The 16,451-nt window shown below is 44.1% G+C and overlaps 1 protein-coding gene across 3 annotated transcripts in view; it reads right to left on the bottom strand.

Annotated features, from left to right (window-relative positions):
• Positions 1 to 4,064: 4,064 nt before the first annotated feature.
• The window catches only part of LOC311139752 (neuron navigator 3-like), a 78,357-nt gene continuing 65,970 nt past the window's right edge, over positions 4,065 to 16,451 (bottom strand). For all 3 annotated transcript variants that reach the window (XM_084174691.1, XM_084174692.1, XM_084174693.1), the window contains 9 exons: positions 14,688 to 14,783; positions 14,176 to 14,344; positions 12,333 to 12,568; positions 11,990 to 12,144; positions 11,136 to 11,207; positions 9,449 to 9,645; positions 8,783 to 8,901; positions 8,448 to 8,651; positions 4,065 to 6,937 (listed from right to left, as the gene is read on the bottom strand). In XM_084174691.1, coding sequence (XP_084030817.1) covers positions 6,818 to 6,937; positions 8,448 to 8,651; positions 8,783 to 8,901; positions 9,449 to 9,645; positions 11,136 to 11,207; positions 11,990 to 12,144; positions 12,333 to 12,568; positions 14,176 to 14,344; positions 14,688 to 14,783 — 1,368 coding nt within the window. In that variant the 3' untranslated portion in view covers positions 4,065 to 6,817. The remainder of the gene's footprint in view (positions 6,938 to 8,447; positions 8,652 to 8,782; positions 8,902 to 9,448; positions 9,646 to 11,135; positions 11,208 to 11,989; positions 12,145 to 12,332; positions 12,569 to 14,175; positions 14,345 to 14,687; positions 14,784 to 16,451) is intronic.

Raw genomic sequence — 16,451 nt, 5'->3', positions numbered from 1 at the left:
ACGTTTAAAGTGCATGCTGCCACCTAATCTGCCCAATTCTGTATTACCATGAAAATAACATTCAAAACGAAATAAATCCCTAACTTCTACCACACCCTCCCCCCTCCCCCAAAACCCCCTCCCCAACCCCATTAAACTTGATCTATATCATGCTGAATCACTCCACCCTTAGGATTGTTCAGCATGTCAACAACCATTTCAACAGTAACATCTGTTACCCCCAATATCTCTTTTGTTGTCTCCACAATAACCTTCAACCTGGCATTTCTGCTTTCCACAACCCGAGTCGTATTGATAACCTTACCAATAAAAGCTGTGAAGTCAACTTTATTCATTATCAAAGTGTCTTTGACACCATCAGAAGCACCAGCCCCGACAGTTGGTCCACTTACTACAGGTACATCCATGTAAGCTCCATCAGTCCGCACTGTAGTTCTACCAATCTGCTTTACAGCCTCTGCATATGATACATCATGACTGATCCTATATCTCTGAGCCTCTCTAGCCTCTCCCTGTACCTGACATCCACTAAATGCTGCACTGTGTTTTCCCCACAATTACAGCACTTAACCCTCACATTGCTTCCACATTCACCGTAATCATGTGCCCCTTCACACTTGGCACATCTTTTATTTCCTTTACACTAAGCAGCTACATGTCCCCTTCTTTGGCATTTAAAACACCACTGTGCATATGGGACAAATTCTCTAACATTGAATCTAAGGAATCCTATCTGTACTTTTCCCGGCAAGACATCACTGATAAGCTTTCACTTCTTTGACCCTTTTTCCTACTGATCAACCTTTCAGCCTCAATTCACATTTTCTTTAATATCATCTGTGGACATAGATATTGGGACCCCAGTGATGACTCCCCTCAATCTAGCATAAGCACCACGGACATGGCTTTTAATCTTCTTCCCATTAAGCTTTTCCATTTTCAGTATCTTCTCTTGCTGAGCCTGGCTACAACACAATATTAACAATCTACCATTTCCAATTAACCAAGCTAATTTCACTTCACTTACCTCTTTCTCTATGGCATTAGTTAGTCAGATAGGGTGTAAGTGAGGCCCTGTGGTCTCATCAAACACCATCACCACTTTCCACTCCAACACATCATTACTCTTGCTTCCTACCTTGGCCCTCTTTATGCTTTCTTTACTAGACGTTCCACTGCTTTCTGTATCATGATCTCTCTTCTTCCTATGTCTTTCCACTACCGACCATTCCGGTCCTTGACCCTCATCCTCCCGCTCCATACCATCAGAACTGACACCCATATTGGTCTCTTTCCAGCACAGCTGTTGCTTCACCAACTTTTTCTCAATTTCCTCAATTTCGTCCGCACTACTCGCCGCCATTTCCGACCTCCAACCCTCTCTCACACTCCCCTTCTTCCCCAGTCAGGTTCCAATGAGTCATCCGGTTTCAAATCAAATCAAATCAAATTGTATTGGTCACATACGCCGAATACAACAGGTGCAGACATTACAGTGAAATGCTTACTTACAGCCCTTAACCAACAACAAAAAAGTGTTGAGAAAAAAAAGAGCAGAAGTAAAATAAAGTGACAGTAGGGAGGCTATATATACAGGGGGGTACCGTTGCAGAGTCAATGTGCGGGGGCACCGGCTAGTTGAGGTAGTTGAGGTAATATGTACATGTGGGTAGAGTTAAAGTGACTATGCATAAATACTTAACAGAGTAGCAGCAGCGTAAAAAGGATGGGGTGGGGGGGCAGTGCAAATAGTCAGGGTAGCCATGATTAGCTGTTCAGGAGTCTTATGGCTTGGGGGTAGAAGCTGTTGAGAAGTCTTTTGGACCTAGACTTGAAACTCCGGTACCGCTTGCCGTGCGGTAGCAGAGAGAACAGTCTATGACTAGGGTGGCTGGAGTCTTTGACAATTTTGAGGGCCTTCCTCTGACACCGCCTGGTATAGAAGTCCTGGATGGCAGGAAGCTTTGCCCCAGTGATGTACTGGGCCGTACGCACTACCCTCTGTAGTGCCTTGCGGTCGGAGGCCAAGCAGTTGCCATACCAGGCGGTGATGCAACCAGTCAGGATGCTCTCGATGGTGCAGCTGTATAATTTTTTGAGGATCTGGGGACCCATGCCAAATCTTTTTAGTCTCCTGAGGGGGAATAGGCTTTGTCGTGCCCTCTTCACGACTGTCTTGGTGTGTTTGGACCATGATAGTTCGTTGGTGATGTGGACACCAAGGAACTTGAAGCTCTCAACCTGTTCCACTACAGCCCCGTCGATGAGAATGGGGGCGTGCTCAGTCCTATTTTTTTTCCTGTAGTCCACAATCATCTCCTTTGTCTTGGTCACGTTGAGGGAGAGGTTGTTGTCCTGGCACCACACGGCCAGATCTCTGACCTCCTCCCTATAGGCTGTCTCATCGTTGTCGGTTCCCTGTGTTCCCTGTGGAACTACTGGTGCATTTATAACTCGAGGGCCTTTTCTCAATTGCACTCTCCTCATGTCCTCTCTCATCACCCCCTTCTCAAAACCCATTGGAAGAAAGGGTCAGAGGGGCGGGACCTCTGGCTTTCTCATCCAATGGGTTTTGAGGAGGCGGCAAGGAGAGAGAGGACGCGAGGAGGATATCATTTAGAATCTCCCATTGTCAATGTAAGCGCTTACTATTATAGCAGTTCATAATATTAATGTATTGTTATATTGTATTATTTATTTTAACTGATAACCTGATATTGTATTCTAATTACTAATCATTCCTCTTCATTCTGTACTTTCAGAAACCACACATTTGAAGGAACCCCTGTTAATAACAATTGACCATTTAACATCATAACTGGAACTGGAGTTGCTGACATCTTTCTTACCGAACATTGAGGCCAGCTTTTGTGGGACTAGTAACAGAATGTGAACGTACCGTCCTTTACCAGTGAGCTTTTTAGTATTTCAAATATGAAACAGTGGTGTATTTGATCAAGAGCACTTGCAGTCAGAGCTCTGGAGTGGCTCACAGGGTTGGCCATTACTCATCCAGTAGCTCACTGACATGGGCACAAATGTGCATTTTTATGGATAGGTAAGTCAAAGCTGAATGATAGACAAACACTTGTTGGCAAAGCCCTGGAGTGGCACAGTAATCGGTTACAGTGGCATAATCCATTGGGCATAATAGTGTTACCCAGCCAGCACCTTCAATCCCCAACATGATTCTTTATGAGGGTTAGGTTACTGTTAAGTTAAGGCATCGTTTCAGTGAGGTAAGGGTTAGTATTAGGGAAAGGTTTACAACGTAACATTGGGTTAGAGGACCGCCTCCAGGTAGAGTATATTCAGCCGGTTGGATATACACTTTTACACACTGACTGTCATGACTTACCTGATAACTGTATAACTATGTGAAAACTCAAAGTTTTCTGTTTTTTTTGTCTTATTTCTTGTTTGTTTCACAAGAAAAAATATTTTGCATCTTCAAAGTGGTAGGCATGTTGTGTAAATCAAATGATACAAGCCCCCCAGAAAATCAATTTTAATTCCAGGTTATAAGGCAACAAAATAGGAAAAATGCCAAGGTGGGTGAATACTTTCGCAAGCCACTGTACCTGATAACTGTAGAACTATGTGGAAACCCTGTGCACAGCTGCATGTCTAAGAAGAAGGATGAGCACAACGCGCACTTCACAGAGGAGGCGTTCCCTAATGGAAATATGCAGATAAGCTAGAACGCTCCAATAGGATCTCGCTAGCTCGTGCTTGGCTCTGCCCACGTCCTTGCTTGTCCTACCCACTATGACTCATTTGTTCCCATTGGAAACAACAGGCTGTGGTCTATCTTGGTTTAGTTATAAAAAATATTTGGCTGTATGTCTAGATGCAGGTCCTGGTTCTGGCAGAAACAAAGTTAATTACCAAACAAATGTATGTTAAAAGAAATCTGCACACTAGCGAAGAGCGACCGTAAATAAAGTCAAGACCAGTTGTGTGTCTCAACATTTGTTTTGGATATCTCCAAGTCTGTACTAGAGGGAAGATATGAGGAAGTGGATAAAAAATGAACAGAGACATGAGAGAGAACAGGACACACATTCTGTTTGCTCATGTGACACCAAATACCATTTATTAGGGCTTTACAAAGACTACAAAATCCCTCCAGATGATTTAAATCGCTGTCTCTGTCTATTTACACGATATGTTACATACAAATGTACAAAATATAAAACATTTAAGGACAAATGTTTCACCAAAAAAGAAACTCTTCTCTCAAAGTAGTAAATGCAATGTTTTCAACTAAGATGTAATTGCAATTGATTGGTGTCACAATGACATAACGGTACACTGTTTGGGTTGTGAAAACTTTTGGTTAACTAGGCAACTGATGGTGTACTAGAGGAGCAGGGAGGAGTGCACGTGATCATGAATAGATTTCTGCTGTGTTGGAAGGGAGCTATGTCTTACCGACAGTGCGTGCATGCATGTGTGCTTGAGTGTGTGCTTTCGTGCATGAGTGTGTGTGGGTGTGCGTGGGTGGGTGAGAGGGTGTGGGTGGGTGTGTGTGAGTGAGTGAATGTGTGTGTGTGTGTGGGTGGGTGTGAGGGTGTGGATGGGTGTGAGTGTGTGTGTGTGTGTGTGCGTGTGTGTGGGTGGGTGAGAGGGTGTGTGTGTGTGTGTGTGTGTGTGTGTGTGTGTGTGTGTGTGTGTGTGTGTGTGTCAGGCTCTAGGTTTAGATGCAGGCTGATGGCGTAGACCAACAATGATGCATGCAAAAACAAAACAGAAAATAAATTTGTCACAGCCATGTGATGACAACAAGAGGCTTTGTTGCTTCTCCTGAGGTTGTGACAACATTGTCTGCAGAAAATGGAATCTGATAGATTTAGTTGACCAGTAGCACCTGTTATTTGGAATTGTAAATAGCACAACAGCAAGCAAACAGTACCTCAGAATGGGATGACAAAAAAATCGGACTCTACTAAAACCGGTGAATAAAAGACTGAATTAAAGTAAATTCAGAAATGTTACAGTGTAATGCTTTGGGAAGTAAATAAATGTCACAGTGTAATGCTTTGGGAAGTGAATTTTCGCCTGTTGAATAGGGGTATGAGTAACCAAATACTAGTTCCAGAGAATACACAAAAGGGAAAGCTGTGACAATGACCAGATTTGCTTTTCTTGATAAATTGAATGTTTTGCTCCCCAAATCAGTGATTTTGTGGACATTAATATACGGCGTTATTTAAAAAAAATATCATACTGTACATCGTATGCCTCCTGCATAGGCAAGACAACCAATCATCACAAGACATACACCTGTTTCTGACAGCTTGTTGGTTTTTGCATTACTATTTTGTATTTTTTTTTGCAACGTACAATAATTCTCAGCGAGTTAAGCGTAATATAACATCAACAGGGAAGAATGCATCTCTGATTCACTTTATTATTTACACCCCCACTCAAACTGTGCAAAACCAACCCACTCATTAATGGAGGAAGGACAATCAAAATCCAAAATGGCTTCTGTCCCTACCACACGCTGTTATGTAAAAGTAAAAGTCTCCTTCAAATGTTCCCCCCTAGAAAGCTTAAAACATGCTCCTTAGGCTATAAAATCAAAAGGGTCGGGTTGTGCTCATGACAGTTCAAGTGAACCCAGCTCAACTGGGTAAAAGCAACAACAAATAAATGCCCACCCATTTGAACTTTTATACAATTGGTCAGTTCTACTTGCAAATACAGTATAACAGCCATTATGCTTGTACAATATTACTGTCAGAAACAGAAGTGGATGGTTTTGGGCAACATACTTTTTGACAGGATTTGTGAGAGATTTTGGCCTAAAAGTAGTTATAAAACTCTCCTTTACTATACTAAGATTAAAGCACCCACTGAGACGATATGGGACAACTTCATTCGAATGGTTGTGTGTCAGGAAGTGTGTGTTCCTGTCAATTCCCTATCCACTCAGGATGGTCAGCAGGGAGCCAAAGGCTGAAGTAATACACCCCCTGTATCACACAGCTTTGCAGTTAGAAAGCACCAATATCAGGCTTGTTCTTGACCTGGCCCTTGGATTGAAGGAGCCATCACTCACTTTAGAACCCATCTGTTGGTATAGTGCTGTCGATCTTTTAAGGAAAGGGGTGAACAACTGGTCTGCTAGTGTGAAAAGCCCAAAAGGACTCTGTTTGTGGATGTGGACGGACGCGTCACGGTGCACTTGGCAGTAAATCAAACGGTAACATTGGCACCCGCCCATTCTTTCACAGTAGCAGTTGGTTGGACGACACACAATGCTCTTTTTGTGCTTGTTGGCGAGTGGGGTAGCAAGGGTCTTGGCGTTGCCTGTAAACCAGGGACAGGTTTAGGCACGGGACCAGCACCATGTGGCTCGTCTGAGGTCAGGGTTTGACGGGAGGGATGTGTGCCTTTTTTGTTCAGCACCTTAGTAAACAAAACCAGAATTTGCCCTTGTAAACATCTGTAGTTAATACAACAACCGTGAATCAACATAAATAAAACTACAATGTCAATTCCAGTTTTATGGTGTAGAACTACAGACATAATTGTCTCTCACTGTGTACGTGCAGCCTGCATCTTGAGATGCCACATCCAGTGGAGAAATTGAGAAATGTGTCTCAACCAAACACAAAACTCTACTCCATTTTGTCAAAGAGGGTTTACTCCCCCCGACCCCCCTAACAGATATCTCCTGACTACACACATCTCTCTGTCTTATGTGTGGGGTGCCTGGAAGCGTTCGAGCCGCCACGTCTCGCTGACGCCACGCTGAAAAGCGCTCCGCTCCGTCACTCCATCTGAAGTCTCCTCTCCGAGCTCTCGTCTAGAGCGTCGACTCCAGCGATGAGTCCAGCTGGTCGTCATGGTGACTGGCGCTGTCGCTGTCGCAGCTCTGCGCGCTGGAGTAGTTGGCCGCCTCCTGCAGTCTCATTAGCATGTTCATCTGGAAAACACAGAAAACACACAACCAATAAAAAGACTGGTTAACAGAAAGAGAGACAACACCACAAAGCTATTCAAAGTCCACTTTCAGAACTATGAGGTATTAGACAGGGTATTTTCATTGTTGGGAAGTTTATCATTAAGGTGACATTGCAGTGACCCTTTATCAGGGATAGACCCCAGGGGCCCCGAGTGTCAGCTGATTTTCCCACTTGCCTCGCGCTTAATTGCACACAAGTGCACACACCTGGTTCCTCAGGTCTACATCAGACGTGGTTTTAAAAGAAAAATGAAAAACCAGCCGATCCTTGAGCCCCTGAGGAACGGAGTGACCCATTCCTACCATATATGGAAAGCACCTGGCACAGTGGTCTTCATTTTCCCTGTAATGGTACTGGTGGGTCTGTAAGGTGACGAGCGGCCAGGGCTGGGCAGCTCCGTGCCGGCCTACTCTGATGATTACACAGTCATGTGTTGAGGATTAAGTGGCCAGCAGAGAAAGCCCATTCCTATTCAACTCCCCAGGAATTGCCCACCGCACTGGTTATCATGCACAAAGTGGAATTAAAGTGTAGTCATCCGAATAACGAGCTGCTGAAATGTCAGAGCTAAATGGGTTTTGTGTTTAAATCCCCCTTTCAGAGCTAAATGGGTTGTCTTTAAATTCCACTTTCAGAGCTAAATGGGTTGCGTTTTTAAATCCTCCTTTCAGAGCTAAATGGGTTGTGTGTTTAAATCCCCCCTTCAGAGCTAAATGGGTTGTGTGTTTAAATCCCCCCTTCAGAGCTAAATGGGTTGTGTGTTTAAATCCCCCCTTCAGAGCTAAATGGGTTGTGTGTTTAAATCCCCCCTTCTCTTTCCTTCTTTCAAAAGATAATCACGTTTGTCGTTGGTATCCTTGGAAACTAGCTTCCACCTCAATGATGTCCCTTTTTATTTTATTTTATTATTATTTATTTATATATATTTTTTTGCACGTAATCTTCCCCATAAAAAAATATACAACCATATGTCCACCAACATGGTCTTCTTTATGTTACTTCACTTAGCTTCAGTAAACGTCAAACTCTCTTAGCAAACTCTCTTTTCATATCACTCTATTTTACATATCACTGTACAAATAAAACGGTCACTAAAATCAGCTATTAGAGTTAGAACTTCATCAGTGTGGTGTGCTGGCTCTCTAACCAAGATTTATATATTTTCTGGACCACTGAAGTGGTGCTCAGTCCTAGGACTGTAAAACTGAAATGCTGAAAGAAGGGTTCAGGGCAGCAACTTAATTATCTTCACTAATGTTTAACGCTGACACGGTGCTCCGAAACATGATTGAAGGAAATTAAATAATTGGACAGGAAAAGGTGCAACGCTAGCTCACCATTAAAAATACCTCGTTTTATTAGACTTTCAAAGTTTAAAAGATTGACGTTTCGGCCTTCAGTGGCCTTCTTCAGAAATGAAATGACATCCCCATACTGGACCCTCAGGGCTTTGTTTTAATTTCTCCTTACCAGTGGGTCTCCTTCCGTGTCGCTCTGGGACGCTTGTTTGGAGGAGGCGCCCTCTTTGGTGGAGCAGTAGCCGTCGTAGCCCACGTCCTCTGGCCGTAACTGGAGCAGGGCCTGGCTGTCGTGCTGCAAGGAGGCAGATCTCCAGGGGTAGGTGTCCTTCACCCACTTGGACGGGTCCTCCCACGCCGCCCTCTTGCCATACAGCTGTAATGGTGGCCACAAAACAAGCAATGAGTTAAGCGAAGGGAGAAATCTTAGACGCTAATGATAGGGTCAACTTCACCCTACACCAGTACACCTCTACTTTGTGTCCTTTGACCTCCGTCTGTACCCACCTGGAGCCCTTCTCTAACGGCTTCCAGCAGGTAGGGCACCAGGGAGTAGTTCCATAGGTCAGTGAACCACACTCGCGAGCCATCTGCATCCATAGGGCAGGACAGGAAGAGCCGTGGACCTGTAGGCAGAACACAACACATTCAGTGTGGTTGGTGGGGTCAGAGACAATTTATGCTTGATTGGAAAATTTGGTCAGAGGCTCCGTATGGATGATGTGATGCAATTGCGGAGCCTACGGAGGCACGCAGAGGCCAAATTGAGCTCTGTACCGCATCGCCATTCGCCTCTCAATTTTTTTTTACAATGCGGAGGGCTCTGTATAGCGCCGCATTGACATGATTGGTTGACAGTAGGTGGGGGCCGGAGGTCCTGTATAAACACAAACTCACTTCCTTGACAACAGCTCTGCTCTGCTCTGCTCCGCGAAGAGCAAGAAGTATGAATGCCCTGACTTCTGCAGAGGCCATATCACCATAAATGCTGCACGGCCAATGCAGACGTCAGATTGACCATGCAGGGCATTTCAGTTTGATCAAGGCATTATCTCACACAGCCAAGGTCACAACACCAAAATGGACTTATTAAGTGTCATATGTGCAATGTTCAAACTATCATTAGAAAGATGTGAACTCAAAGTGTGCGTGTGCGTGCGTGCATTGTCTAACCGATGGTGACGTCTGAGGAGCTGTGGGCCTCCAGGAAGCCGTTGAGGTGCTGCCACGTCTTGGGGATCCAGTCGATGATCTTGATGAGGTCATTGCTGCGCATGTTCCTGTCGATCTCCGTCTCGATCAGCTTCCTGCGCAGAAATCGGCCCAGGAAACCCTTGACTGGCTCTGTGTGGTTGGCACACAGCACCCACCTGGAGACACGGAGAAGGATGACGAGACATCATGTAAGACATCACACTCTATGGAGCAGCTGTGACGGCATTGGAGGCTACAGCGCTACATGATTCCGGTAGATCTGAAATGATTGGATATGGTGGTTATTCCAACCAGCCTATCGAAAGGAAAGAAGCACCACGTTTCTTATACCTCGATCTAATTCTTTCAGATCTGTGTGTGCCCAGGGAGAATTACACTAGGGGTTGATTTGGAATTCAGCATTAGGGAAATTCCACGCAAGTTTGGCCCAAAGATAATTATGATGTTTTGGATCTTTCTTAAATTACATTCATAGAAATGTCCTTTGAAGGAAGGATGTTTGGCATATTTTAGAAATCTGTATCCCAAATAAAGCCCCATTGGTGATGACTGCTCTGTCGTCAGTTGTCATAGTAAAGATGACTGCTTGTTCTGAGGCTGGCACTCTGGTTTGATCATTCTGTATTGTAATTACATCTCATAGTCAGGAAGGAGGTTGTGCCACATTTGGCCTCCTGGCATTCTATGAAATACTGGGCTGTTTCCTGTACACTCGATGGTGACAGTGTGATGAAAATGTTAATAAATGAGTGATTTTGCACCCAATGACAAATATATCTGGCGCCACATTAGACCTCATTATCGTAAAAAATGACCAGGTGTGTTAGCCTCTAATTTAAATCAGTCAAATTAGTGAAGCTAATTAGCCAAGTTTAAGATGCACTATGCAGAAATCGCTCTGCCATTTTCTGGTTACTAAAATTCTAATAGTTCGCCTAATTTCAGTTTGTGACAAAACAAGCAAGTATAGTGTAGAGAATCATTGTACCATCTAAACCACTGTGAAATATCTTTCCCATAACCAAAAATATTGTATTTTCAGCTGTTTGAAGCTGGTGTACAAAACCAAAGTAAAAGACGCAAAAACTCAACTTAAGAACGGGAAACACAGAAATAGCGCACATAGAACAGATCTACCACTTCTTAGACTTGCTTTCAATGAGAATGACAGATCTATATTTCTCTGTGAATTTGGTCACCCAAAAAGTAACATATTGCAGCTTTAATTACTGTGCTCCCAGGATATAACATATGTATTCTAAGTTCTAATCTGTAATATCTGAAGTTGACTGACAGATCAATGGTTTGAAAGACATTTTCTGGCAGTAGGACTGGTGGTGGTGTTACTATCTCTAGTAGTGGAAGCAGGAATGAAATGCTGATGAAATACTGTACATAATCACAATGTTCTTATTGGTAGTTCTACTATTGACTATTGATTCATTTTTAACCGAGTTACCAACAACAACAACAAAAAAGTAACCCTTTTTAAAATAACACAGCACATCATATTGTTGAAAAAGGCCCCAAAATAAAGTTAGTTAGCAAAAATCTGCTTGAATACGTTGTCTGCACAGGAAAAACAAAGCAAAGAGCAAATTAATCTTTTGAATCCTGGTCTGAGTGTTGGTGAGGGTACACATACCTGAAATTATGGTGAAGCTCAAGGTTGGGAGAGGAAGACACTCCCTGGTTCATGGTTCCAATCACATACGGGCTGCAGACAACACAAAACAATATGCAATTATACTGAGGACAGTGCAGTTACATACCAGGGCCAGGCAATAAGGATATTTACCTTTCCTTTCACAACAGTGATTGTGCTTAGCAGGGAACAGTAGGTTAACTATCTTGAATAGAATACGAATTGCATGGTTGTTGGTTTATAATAAATAAATAATAATAATATGCCATTTAGCAGACGCTTTTATCCAAAGCGACTTACAGTCATGCGTGCATACATTTTTTGTGTATGGGTGGTCCCGGGGATCGAACCCACTACCTTGGCGTTACAAGCGCCGTGCTCTACCAGCTGAGCTACAGAGGTTTAGAATCTCAGTGTTCACAGTGAAACTGCCACACCACACTATAGACACATAAACTCTAACTGTTGTATTTGAGTTAGACACAATCATCACCACCACCATCACCAACATCGCCACCACCATCATACCAACATCATCACCACCATCATCACCACCATCATCACCACCATCATCACCACCATCATCACCACCATCATCACCAACATCATCACCAACATCATCACCAACATCATCACCAACATCATCACCACCATCATCACCAACATCATCACCACCATCATCACTACCATTACATCACCATCACCACCAACATCATCACCACCATCATCACCAACATCATCACCACCATCATCACCACCATCATCACTACCACCATCATCACCACCACCACCATCATCATCATCCTATAGCGGCTAGACTTGCTTCATGTGCCGGTGGGTGGAGCTACACTCACCATTTGTGGTACTTGTAGTTGAGGAATCCGTTGAAGATGTCGCTGAGCGAGCCGATGTGGTGGAGGTTGTCCAGTATGACCACAGTGGGCAGCTCCGTCTCGCTCTCCTCAGAGCTGCACTGCTCCGCCAGGCTGGATAGGTACTGATGCAGGTCCTGCACAGAAACAACACACAGTGAGCTTAAAGATGTGTCCATTATTCAGTAAGTAAGTGCTACTTTGTCTTTGAAATAGGACCACTGTCCTTGATATACTGTACAGTGCCAAACGAGGCGATTATAGACAAATATGCCGACTCCTTAGCGACTAGCTCCTTAATACTCTTGGCTGAGTGTTTTCTTACCTTGCTGGATTTCTGGTCCACGTTGAAGCTAGCCAAGTTGCTCTCCGTGACCTTTCGACCAGACTTGGTGACGAGGAACTCTGCCAGCTTGCTGGCCAGGAATGACTTCCCAGTGCCGCTGGGGCCAGAGAGGATGATGCGGCGATGCTCCATGAGCAGGTTGAGGTATCTCTGGATGATGGGCTTGGGGATGAGGGTGTCAAAAACCAGGCTGTCTATGCTGTTCTCCTTCACACCTGCAGGAGGAGACGTGATTGTCTGATGATACTAGGTGCTAATAATACAGGATATTATCATGCTAACGGTATACTGTATGGATCATAGCCTCTCACAACCTGTGTTGACTGAATAGAATTCATGCCATTCTAAAACAAATGGAATTAATTAAGTGAGTTCATTCACTCAGGTAATAGCACATACATTCTAATAATGAAATGCATTGTGACAGTGCGATGGCCAATCCATTATGTTAACATATAATAAATCATGAGAAATGGGAAGACGAGTTGATTATTGTTTATGGTGCAACTCTCTGGGACATCGGACTGGGACGTCAGGTGCCGTATGTATCAAGTGTCTCAGAGTATGAGCGCTGATTTAGGATCGGTTTTGCCTTTTAGATCACAATGAATAAGAATACATGGACAGGGGGGACCTGATCCCAGATCAGCACTCCTACTCTATGATGCTTGATACGGCCCCAGAAGTCAGCTGCAGGTCAGTGGGCTGTGATTTCATGTTTTAATATACATAGCTGCTCAGGTTGTGTAGCTAATTGCAGTTTGTCACACTGAAATGTGAACAATTATAGACCGTACTGCAACACACCACATTACACAACAAATCAGTCCCTGAAACACAATTCATTAGTGCTGAATAGCGATGCATTTAATAGACCCTGGCGGAATAAATCACATTTATGAGACCATCTCAAGCTCATCGGCCAGCATTCTACAAATAAGTGTTGGTTAGCAATAAGCATATGAATGGTGCAAAGGAGTTTGTTTAGAGTCGTCCATTCAAATGGAGAACCAACACCAAGACGTGTTGAATGATAGGCCCCGCCACACTCTACTCAAATGCGACAGTGAAGCAGCTTTTCTCATGATGGATCACACAGTGTCGTTTAGATTCAATTCAGCTTCAATGACTGCAGAGTAACTATAATTCAGCTTCAATGACTGCAGAGTAACTATAATTGACTGTGGATGGGAGCTTGGACACTACTCCTCCAGTGAAAACACAACTGTAGTGCAGAGTGCTGACACCGGATTCAATGGCACCCAGTTCAGGCCTGGCCCACTACATTTCCTGCTGATGGCCACTGTTGTGACTATGGGAGAGAAGCGGCCATTACGACCACAGGAATATAGCAGCCAACATGCGGGTGAAATAAAGGACGTGTTGTCTACTTTTTTGCTCTGGTGAATAAAAATGGAAGCTGATGTTAGTCCATTTAAAACACCACCTTTGCCCATTCAGGAGCAGAAAGTTGACTGAAGTGTCCGAAGTGCTTTTCTATGTGCATGAGGGTAGTGTCATGTCAGGATTAAGAAGCTTTTGGACCTTCTATTTAAACCTTCTGGGGTTCCATTTTGTCATGGTTGGAAATGTGCCATCCTATAGATAGGGCCCTGGGTTGTTCCTGGTCAGGTCTTATGGTCAAGACTCAAAGCCCTTCCTATATCTGTGGTATTTTGATTTAATAAACGTTATTATCCCAGCAAGGGGAAATGTGTTTGTTCATGTCCTTAAAAGGATGTAGGACGTACAGTAATACATAAACACACAATAATAGAAACAGTCAAATGCATCATGCCATTAGTCTGGGCCATCCTAGTACCTTTGAGGTTGACGCTGATGACGTTGTTGTCCCCCACCAGGTAGCCACAGGGCAGCATTTCAGGCAGTTCAGAGGCGTGGGCTCGCACCACATCACCCATCCTGTAGCACACTATACTGTCCGAGTTCAGGCCCAGGCTGGTCAGTGGGTCCACCCGGAACACATACTCCTGGAGGGGAAATGGCCAAATAGGATTTTAAGATAAAGACACATTCTATCTCAGTGTTTATCCATATATGTTTCCACAACAAATACATATTCTGTCAATCATACAGATGAAGAACCATATATCGTGAGCTTTCTGTGACTATTGAGATAAACATGACACTTCCTCATTAAAAACAAGAAGCAAGAGTCTGACTCAACTATCTTTCACCCATAAAATTCCTGCTATACACACTTAAATATATATATATATATATTTGGAAATGGAGCGCTTCATATTTGGTTTTTCGTCTGTAGGGTTCAGTCAGTGATTTGATCATATGGTGAGCAGGGGAAGGAGGTTTTACCTTGAATAATCGTCTGATTACTCCATCTAGCACATCCCACTTGGTCTTTCCACTCACGCCGATGGAACCAATGAGGTACTCCTGGCTTTGCATACCCTGAGTGTACGATAGGGAATTAGAAAATGTAGGATGTCAGAGACCAGAAGGGGACTGGCCACCCCTCAGAGCCTGGTTCCTCTCTACCCAGTACAGCCAGGAGAGGACTGGCCACCCCTCAGAGCCTGGTTCCTCTCTACCCAGTACAGCCAGGAGAGGACTGGCCACCCCTCAGAGCCTGGTTCCTCTCTACCCAGTACAGCCAGGAGAGGACTGGCCACCCCTCAGAGCCTGGTTCCTCTCTACCCAGTACAGCCAGGAGAGGACTGGCCACCCCTCAGAGCCTGGTTCCTCTCTAGGTTTCTTCCTAGGTTTCTGCCTTTCTAGAGAGTTTTTCCTTCTACCTCTGCATTGCTTGCTGTTTGGGGTTTTAGGCTGGGTTTCTGTATAGCACTTTGTGACATCTGCTGATGTAAAAAGGGCTTTATAAATACATTTGATTGATTGATTGACATTAATGAAAATAAGTGACAAAATTGTTGCACCGAACAGTGACTTGGACTGAAATAGATGCCGGTATTTATTTTGGTTGCCGGTACTGTTTATATTAAGGTGCAGGAGCTCCACAATACTTTTGAGCTAATGTTTTATGAGAGGAACAGGAGCTCAAGCAGGAGAAGAAATTAGGTGCCGGTACTCGGCTCCGGTGAGTTCCTGCCCAAGTCAAGCGCTGGTACCGAAGCATCTGATTATACGACAGCATAAGATTCTCACATTGTTATTCTAGGCACCTACAGTGAGGGAAAAAAGTATTTGATCCCCTGCTGATTTTGTACGTTTGCCCACTGCCAAAGACGTGATCAGTCGTGATCAGTCTATAACTTAAATGGTAGGTTTATTTGAACAGTGAGAGACAGAATAACAACAAAAAAATCCAGAAAAACGCATGTCAAAAATGTTATAAATTGATTTGCATTTTCATGAAGGAAATAAGTATTTGACCCCTCTGCAAAACATGACTTAGTACTTGGTGGCAAAACCCTTGTTGGCAATCACAGAGGTCAGACGTTTCTTGTAGTTGGCCACCAGGTTTGCACACATCTCAGGAGGGATTTTGTCCCACTCCTCTTTGCAGATCTTCTCCAAGTCATTAAGGTTTCGAGGCTGACGTTTGGCAACTCGAACCTTCAGCTCCGTCCACAGATTTTCTATGGGATTAAGGTCTGGAGACTGGCTAGGCCACTCCAGGACCTTAATGTGCTTCTTCTTGAGCCACTCCTTTGTTGCCTTGGCCATGTGTTTTGGGTCATTGTCATGCTGGAATACCCATCCACGACCCATTTTCAATGCCCTGGCTGAGGGAAGTAGGTTCTCACCCAAGATTTGACGGTACATGGCCCCGTCCATCGTCCCTTTGATGCGGTGAAGTTGTCCTGTCCCCTTAGCAGAAAAACACCCCCAAAGCATAATGTTTGCACCTCCATGTTTGACAGTGGGGATGGTGTTCTTGGGGTCATAGGCAGCATTCCTCCTCCTCCAAACACGGCGAGTTGAGTTGATGCCAAAGAACTCGATTTTGGTCTCATCTGACCACAACACTTTCACCCAGTTCTCCTCTGAATCATTCAGATGTTCATTGGCAAACTTCAGACGGCCCTGTATATGTGCTTTCTTGAGCAGGGAGACCTTGCGGGCGCTGCAGGATTTCAGTCCTTCACGGCGTAGTGT

This window comes from Coregonus lavaretus (genome assembly GCF_964263955.1).
Source record: "Coregonus lavaretus genome assembly, chromosome: 13".
Classification (NCBI taxonomy): Eukaryota; Metazoa; Chordata; class Actinopteri; order Salmoniformes; family Salmonidae; genus Coregonus; species Coregonus lavaretus.
Note: the sequence above shows the minus strand (reverse complement) of the source record. Positions and strands in the feature narration are given on the sequence as shown.